The 9,497-nt window shown below is 47.9% G+C and overlaps 2 protein-coding genes across 2 annotated transcripts in view; both read left to right on the plus strand.

Annotated features, from left to right (window-relative positions):
* Window positions 1-4,662, plus strand: part of LOC134839953 (mucin-2-like) — a 7,437-nt gene extending 2,775 nt beyond the window's left edge. Inside the window, exons 2-3 of the mRNA XM_063855581.1 lie at window positions 745-2,065; window positions 2,113-4,662. Coding sequence (XP_063711651.1) covers window positions 745-2,065; window positions 2,113-4,662 — 3,871 coding nt within the window. The remainder of the gene's footprint in view (window positions 1-744; window positions 2,066-2,112) is intronic.
* Window positions 4,662-5,426, plus strand: LOC134839954 (involucrin-like). The gene has a single exon (XM_063855582.1). It carries the CDS (start codon window positions 4,662-4,664, stop codon window positions 5,424-5,426), a length of 765 nt encoding a protein of 254 aa, XP_063711652.1.
* Window positions 5,427-9,497: the final 4,071 nt, after the last annotated feature.

The raw sequence follows: 9,497 nt of genomic DNA on the forward strand, positions 1-9,497 counted from the left end.
AAAATTGTTGAAAGGAACAAAGTTCAGTTTTTGAGTAACATAAAAAAGTAACAAAAAATTAAAATTAGGCAGAAAAAAAATTAAATTGAATAACAAGTAACCAACGTAACCAACTTTAGTTTAAAATGTAGAAAAAACTTTATGTGCGTTGATGTTCGCATCTCAGTAGAGTGGAAAAAAATCGATTATAACTTAGTTTCATTGTCAGTGTCCACAAAAGTGAAAAAAAACTCGATTATAATGGATGAAAAAAGGATTTTGTTGCCTCAAAAAATACTAGTATTATTATCCCTTTTTATTGATTATAATCGATTTGTTTTCACTTTTGTGGACACTGACAAGGAAACTCAATTATAATCGACTTTATTCATGGAACTCCAATGCGGGTAAGACTATGCACTTTAAGAGTGCGGTAGTTTTGTATTTCGACCAATCACCGTGTCAAAACTGTTGCCCAATTTGGTCTGTTTTACTATTGGATCTACTGATTGAGCGCTAGGCCCAGAACTCTTCATAAGTGATGTTTAAAGGGGGAAGAAAACGGGAAAGGGAGAAAAAACTTGATATAGTTTTAAGTCTAACAGAATTGGTTGATAAATGTTTGCTTATAACCAGAAAAAAAATGAAAACCTTCTTTTCAGGGGCTCGAAGGGATTCGAGGAATCCTTTTTATAGTGCTATTTGACGGCATACAATTTTGCTTAACCAGCTCCAAAAAAATTCTATTTAGTAATTGTGCTTCAGAGAATACGACAGTGAGAAAGAAGGACTGAAAAAGCTGTTGCAATACCACAAAGATTCCTACAACAGCAATCAGACATATTTTGGGCTAATTTGGTACTCCAATTATACCAACCAGTTGCTAACAATGAGAACTGGAAGCAACCAAAGCTACGATGACTTCATAGAAATACGTATTAACATCAGAGACCAGAACCACACCGGAGGAACGTTTACTTATACTGACAGAGCTGTTAAAGATGCTTGTGACACCATTCAAAACGGGGTTAACAATAGATACAATGACCCTAGCGTTCAGTCTTCAATTGTATTTCTGACAGATGGAAATTCGACGGATCCAGGCAAATTGCAAAAGGAAGTAGCAAAAATGAAACAATTGAATATAGAAACGTTTGCTATTGGTCTAGCAAACAGAGCAGACGAAGCGGAGCTGCAGTTACTTGCCAGCAAACCTGAAAACTGGAGAAAGTACGCAAGTATAGACGATATGAGCCAAGATGGCGTTACTTTAGGATACCTTGCCTGCGAAATGAAAACAGGCAAAGCTAACCTTCCAAGTTGTCCAACGACAACAACAGCATCATCATCAACTACTAATGTATCGACCACTGCATCACCGAATACAACGACTGCAGCCCAAACATCACCGAATACAACGACAATAGCCCAAACATCACCGAATACAACGACAATAGCCCAAACATCACCGAATACAACGACAATAGCCCAAACATCACCGAATACAACGACAGTAGCCCCAACATCACCAAGCACAACGACAGTAGCCCCAACATCACCGAAGACAACGACAGTAGCCCCAACATCACCAAGCACAACGACAGTAGCCCCAACATCAACGAAGAAAACGACAGTAGCCCAAACATCACCGAAGACAACGACAGTAGCCCCAACATCACCGAAGACAACGACAGTAGCCCCAACATCACCGAGCACAACGACAGTAGCCCCAACATCACCGAATACAACGACAGTAGCCCCAACATCACCGAATACAACGACAGTAGCCCCAACATCACCGAATACAACGACAGTAGCCCCAACATCACCGAATACAACGACAGTAGCCCCAACATCACCAAAGACAACGACAGTAGCCCCAACATCACCGAGCACAACGACAGTAGCCCCAACATCACCGAAGACAACGACAGTAGCCCCAACATCACCAAGCACAACGACTGTAGCCCCAACATCACCGAAGACAACGACAGTAGCCCCAACATCACCGAAGACAACGACAGTAGCCCCAACATCACCGAATACAACGACAGTAGCCAAAACATCACCGAATACAACGACAATAGCCCCAACATCACCGAATACAACGACAGTAGCTCCAATATTACCGAGCACAACGACAGTAGCCCCAACATCACCAAAGACAACGACAGTAGCCCCAACATCACCGAAGACAACGACGGTAGCCCCAACATCACTGAATACAACGACAGTAGCCCCAACATCACCGAAGACAACAACAGTAGCCCCAACATCACCGAATACAACGACAGTAGCCCCAACATCACCGAATACAACGACAGTAGCCCCAACATCACCGAATACAACGACATTAGCCGCAACATCACCGAAGACAACGACAGTAGCCCCAACATCACCGAATACAACGATAGTAGCCCCAACATCACCGAATACAACGACAGTAGCCCCAACATCACCGAAGACAACGACAGTAGCCCCAACATCACCGAATACAACGACAGTAGCCCCAACATCACCGAAGACAACGACAGTAGCCCCAACATCACCGAATACAACGACAGTAGCCAAAACATCACCGAATACAACGACAATAGCCCCAACATCACCGAATACAACGACAGTAGCTCCAATATTACCGAGCACAACGACAGTAGCCCCAACATCACCAAAGACAACGACAGTAGCCCCAACATCACCGAAGACAACGACGGTAGCCCCAACATCACTGAATACAACGACAGTAGCCCCAACATCACCGAAGACAACAACAGTAGCCCCAACATCACCGAATACAACGACAGTAGCCCCAACATCACCGAATACAACGACAGTAGCCCCAACATCACCGAATACAACGACATTAGCCCCAACATCACCGAAGACAACGACAGTAGCCCCAACATCACCGAATACAACGATAGTAGCCCCAACATCACCGAATACAACGACAGTAGCCCCAACATCACCGAAGACAACGACAGTAGCCCCAACATCACCGAATACAACGACAGTAGCCCCAACATCACCGAAGACAACGACAATAGCCCCATCATCACCGAGCACAACGACAGTAGCCCCAACATCATCGAGCACAACGACAGTAGCCCCAACATCACCGAATACAACGACAGTAGCCAAAACACCACCGAATACAACGACAATAGCCCCAACATCACCGAATACAACGACAGTAACCCTAACATCACCGAAGACAACGACAGTAGCCTCCACATTACCGAAAACAACGACAGTAGCACCAACATCACCGAACACATTGACAGTAGCCCCAACATCACCGAAGACAATGACAGTAGCCCCAACATCGCCGAATACAACGACAGTAGCCACAACATCACCGAATACAACGACAGTAGCCCCAACATCACCGAATACAACGACAGTAGCCCCAACATCACCGAAGACAACGACGGCAGCCCAAACATCGCCGATTACAACAACAGCAGCTTCAATATCACCGAAAACAACGACTGCTGCGCAAACAATGCCGATTACAACAACAGCAGCCCCAACATCGCCAAAAACAACTGCAATCCAAACAACGCCGATTACAACAACAGGAGCTCCAACATCACTGAAAACAACTACTGCAGCGCAAACATCGCCGGTTACAACAACATCACTTGCAATATCACCGAAAACAACTACTGCAGTGCAAACATCGCTGATTACAACAACACCAGCCCAAACATCGCCAAAAACAACGACTGCAATCCAAATAACGCCGATTACAACAACATTAGCCCAAACATCGCCAAAAACAATAACTGCAGTCCAAACAACGCCGGTTACAACAACAGCATATCCAACATCGCTAAAAACAACGGCTGCAGCCCAAACATCACCGAATACAGTAACTGCAGCCCCCGCATCACCGAATACAACAACAGTAGCACAAACATTGCCAAAAACAACATCAGTAGCCCAAATATCGCCAAAAACAACGACTGCAGCCCAAACATTGCCGGTTACAACAACGGCAGCTTCAATATCACTGAAAACAACAACTCCGGCCCACACATTGCCGATTACAACAACAGCAGCTCAAACATCACCAAAAACATCCACAGTAGCCCAAACGTCGCAAAAAACATTGACTGCAGCCCAAACATCGCCGATTACAACAACAGCAGCTCCAACATCACCGAAAACAACAACTGTAGCGCAAACATCGCCGGTTACAACAACAGCAGTTCAAATATCACCAAAAACAACCACAGTAGCCCAAACAACGCAAAACACTTTGACTGCAGCCCAAACAACGCCGATTACAACAACAGCAGCTCCAACATCACCGAAAACAACAACTGCAGCGCAAACATCGCCAGTTACAACAACATCAGCTTCAAGATCACCGAAAACGACGACTGCAGTCCAAACATCGCCGGTTACAACAACAGCAGCTTCAATATCACCGAAAACAACGACTGCTGCCCAAACAATGCCGATTACAACAACAGCAGCCCCAACATCGCCGAAAACAATGACAATATCCCAACCATCGCCAAAAACAACGACTGCAACCCAAACATCGCTGATTACAACAACAGCGGCTCCAACGTCACCGAAAACAACGACTGCAGCCCAAACATCGCCAAAAACAACAACACCTGGAGGGCCTGGAGCAACGACTGGCTCTGCCGTGCCAGCTACTGGATCTAATGGCCCATCTGGAGGACCTGGAGCAACGACTGGCTCTGCCGTACCAGCTACTGGATCTAGTGGCCCATCTGGAGGACCTAGAGCAACGACTGGCTCTGCCGTACCAGCTACTGGATCTAGTGGCCCATCTGGAGGACCTAGAGCAACGACTGGCACTGCGGTACCAGCTACTGGATCTAATGTGCCATCTGGCGGGCCTGGAGCATCGACAGGCTCTGCCGTACCAGCTACTGGATCTAGTGGCCCATCTGGAGGACCTGGAGCAACGACTGGCTCTGCCATACCAGCTACAGGATCTAATGGCCCATCTGGAGGACCTGGAGCATCGACAGGCTCTGCGGTACCAGCTACTGGATCTAATGTGCCATCTGGCGGGCCTGGAGCATCGACAGGCTCTGTCGTACCAGCTACTAGATCTAATGGACCATCTGGCGGGCCTGGAGCATCTACAGGCTCTGCCGTACCAGCTACTGGATCTAGTGGCCCATCTGGAGTACCTGGGGCAACGACTGGCTCTGCCGTACCAGCTACTGGATCTACTGGCCCATCTGGAGGGCCTGTACCAACGAATGGCTCTACCGTACCAGCTACTGGATCTAGTGGCTCATCTGGAGTACCTGGAGCAACGAGTGGCTCTGTCGTACCAGCTACTGGATCTAATTGGCCATCTGGCGGCCCTGGAGCATCGACAGGCTCTGCCGTACCAGCTACTGGATCTAGTGGCCCATCCGGAGGACCTGGAGCAACGACTGCCTCTGCTGTAACAGCTACTGGATCTAGTGGGTTATCTGGCGGGCCTGGAGCTTCTACAGGCTCTGCCGTACCAGCTACTGGATCTAGTGGCCCATCTGGAGGACCTGTGGCAACGACCGGCTCTCCCGTACCAGCTACTGGATCTAATGGCCCATCTGGAGGACCTGGACCAACGACTGGCTCCGCCGTACCAGCTACTGGATCTAGTGGCCCATCTGGAGGACCTGGAACAACAACTGGATCTGCCGTACCTGCTACTGGATCTAATGGCCCATCTGGAAGACCTGGACCAACGACTGGCTCTGCCGTACCAGCTACTAGATCTAGTGGCCCATCTGGAGGACCTGGACCAACGACTGGCTCCGCCGTACCAGCTACTGGATCTAGTGGCCCATCTGGAGGGCCTGGAGCAACGACTGGCTCTGCCGTACCAGCTACTGGATCTAGTGGCCCATCTGGAGGACCTGGAGCAACAACTGGCTCACCCGTACCAGCTACTGGATCTAATGGTCCATCTGGAGGACCTGGAGCAACAACTGGATCTGCCGTACCAGCTACTGGATCTAATGGCCCATCTGGAGCTGGATCAACTAACCCAGTTGGTTCTGGACCTTCAAATGGACCATCTGGACCTGCAACGAGTGGGCCATCTGGAGCTGGATCAACTAACCCAGTTGGTTCTGGACCATCAAATGGCACGTCTGGACCTGCAACGATTGGCTCATCTGGAGCTGGATCAACTAACCCAATTGGTTCTGGACCATCAAATGGCCCATCTGGACCTGCAACGATTGGCCCATCTGGAGCTGGATCAACTAACCCAGTTGTTTCTGGTCCATCGAATGGCCTATCTGGACCTGCAACGATTGGCCCATCTGGAGCTGGATCAACTAACCCAGTTGGTTCTGGACCATCAAATGGCCCATCCGGACCTGCAACGATTGGCCCATCTGGAGCTGGATCAACTAACCCAGTTGGTTCTGGACCATCAAATGGCCCTTCTGGACCTGCAACAGTTGGCCCATCTGGAGCTGGATCAACTAACCCAGTTGGTTCTGGACCATCAAATGGCCCATCTGGACCTGCAACGAGTGGTCCATCTGGAGGTGGATCAACTAACCCAATTGGTTCTGGACCATCAAATGGCCCATCTGGACCTGCAACGAGTGGCCCATCTGGAGCTGGATCAACTAACCCAGTTGGTTCTGGACCATCGAATGGCCCTTCTGGACCTGCAACAATTGGCCCATCTGGAGCTGGATCAACTAACCCAGTTGGTTCTGGACCATCAAATGGCCCATCTGGACCTGCAACGAGTGGGCCATCTGGAGCTGCATCAACAAACCCAGTTGGTTCTGGACCATCAAATGGCCCTTCTGGACCTGCAACGAGTGGGTCATCTGGAGCTGGATCAACTAACCCAGTTGGTTCTGGACCATCAAATGGCCCAACTGGACCTGCAACGAGTGGCCCATCTGGAGCTGGATCAACTAACCCTGTTGGTTCTGGACCATCAAATGGCCCATCTGGACCTGCAACGATTGGCCCATCTGGAGCTGGATCAACTAACCCAGTTGGTTCTGGACCATCAAATGGCCCATCTGGACCTGCAACGAGTGGCCCATCTGGAGCTGGATCAACTAACCCTGTTGGTTCTGGACCATCAAATGGCCCATCTGGACCTGCAACGATTGGCCCATCTGGAGCTGGATCAACTAACCCAGTTGGTTCTGGACCATCAAATGGCCCATCTGGACCTGCAACGATTGGCCCATCTGGAGCTGGATCAACTAACCCAGTTGGTTCTGGACCATCGAATGGCCCTTCTGGACCTGCAACATTTGGCCCATCTGGAGCTGGATCAACAAACCCAGTTGGTTCTGGACCATCAAATGGCCCTTCTGGACCTGCAACAATTGGCCCATCTGGAGCTGGATCAACTAACCCAGTTGGTTCTGGACCATCAAATGGCCCATCTGGACCTGCAACGAGTGGCCCATCTGGAGCTGGATCAACTAACCCAGTTGGTTCTGGACCATCAAATGGCCCATCTGGACCAGCAACGAGTGGGTCATCTGGAGCTGGATCAACTAACCCAGTTGGTTCTGGACCATCAAATGGTCCAACTGGACCTGCAACGAGTGGCCCATCTGGAGCTGGATCAACTAACCCTGTTGGTTCTGGACCATCAAATGGCCCATCTGGACCTGCAACGATTGGCCCATCTGGAGCTGGATCAACTAACCCAGTTGGTTCTGGACCATCAAATGGCCCATCTGGACCTGCAACGATTGGCCCATCTGGAGCTGGATCAACTAACCCAGTTGGTTCTGGACCATCGAATGGCCCTTCTGGACCTGCAACAATTGGCCCATCTGGAGCTGGATCAACTAACCCAGTTGGTTCTGGACAATCAAATGGCCCATCTGGACCTGCAACGAGTGGCCCATCTGGAGGTGGATCAACTAACCCAGTTGGTTCTGGACCATCAAATGGCCCATCTGGACCTGCAACGAGTGGCCCATCTGGAGGTGGATCAACTAACCCAGTTGGTTCTGGGCCATCAAATGGCCCATCTGGACCTGCAACGAGTGGGCCATCTGGAGCTGGATCAACTAACCCAGTTGGTTCTGGACCATCAAATGGACCATCTGGACCTGCAACGAGTGGCCCATCTGGAGCTGGATCAACTAACCCAGTTGGTTCTGGACCATCAAATGGCCCATCTGGACCTGCAACGAGTGGGCCATCTGGAGCTGGATCAACTAACCCAGTTGGTTCTGGACCATCAAATGGCCCATCTGGACCTGCAACGAGTGGGCCATCTGGAGCTGGATCAACTAACCCAGTTGGTTCTGGACGATCAATTGGCCCACCTGGTGCAATCTCTGGTGCCTCTCCGACAGGAGCAACTGGACAAGGAAGCAGCACTACTCTTGGGGGTGGTTTTGGAGGCACTCCTTCTCCTATGCCGACTAGTCCTCCCTTCAGTGCCAATCCGATTGGCCCAACCACTACTTCTCTTATTGGTCCAGGTGCCTCGGGTAGCAGTGCTGATTACGATTACGCTGCTGAAATTATTGATAATCCCCAAAATTTTCAGCAAGTTCAGTTTGCGTCGGCTCAAAAGCTGAAGTCATATCTTCCGTCGATAATTACTACCTTGACTGGCTTTGTCACTTTGTGTTATGTGACATACCGCTACAGAAAAACTATTTTATGAAGGTTTCTCTCTAGGTTTGCCATTAATATGTGATTAAATGATTAGTTCTACTAAGCACAGTTTGCTCATGCGTCATCCACTTAAGCGGGTGAGTGCTGGTATCTCTTCCAACTTCTGTTTTCAAATATTGGGTTTTATTCTTTCTTTCCAATGAGTTTTGTTTTACAAGTATCAAGCTTCGTTGAAAGAGTTTTTAGGTTATCCTTATTATAAAGTTTGTGAGATCAACTGAGTTGAGAAACTTTTCTCAAGATTCTTTTCGACTCAATTGCTTGAAATTTTTACTCAAACAAGAAACAAACCTTGTTTTTTAGTCAAAAAAGAGTTGATCATTCACTTTTTTTAATTTTTTTTTGTTACTTTTTGGAGGATGATTGGATCAAAGAAAGAACGAGCAATGAATTTACATCCTTTTCACATGCTTTTTTCAGAATTTTTTGTTAAAACGTGTTTTTATTTAACTTTGGAAAAAAAATCTTAAAATTCTTGGCAGGGTTTTTAAATGGCTCCCAGTCAAGATCTCGAGTGTTGCCTGGACTCTCTAATTTACCGACAGGATACCCAAGGTTTTTTCTGGCTTTGTAACCCGTGTCTTCTATAAAAAAAAATCCTCCAACCGTTTCTACTAAAACGTCACTTTATAGGATGTTTTTGATTGAATTTGGTTTATGTCTTCAGATGCATCAACGCTGGAAAAAACCACTACTCTGAGGAAATTTTTACTTGAAAGAAGCCGGGCTGGAAATTCAGTTTGCAATAGTGATTTAATATTCCGCCAAATTAGAAAAATTTGTTGTACGTAAATCGAACTAAAATTAATTTGCTTTGATTATGGTAAACTTTAAATATTTCTGTTAAA

This window comes from Symsagittifera roscoffensis, chromosome 2 (genome assembly GCF_963678635.1).
Source record: "Symsagittifera roscoffensis chromosome 2, txSymRosc1.1, whole genome shotgun sequence".
NCBI classification, from domain to species: Eukaryota; Metazoa; Xenacoelomorpha; order Acoela; family Convolutidae; genus Symsagittifera; species Symsagittifera roscoffensis.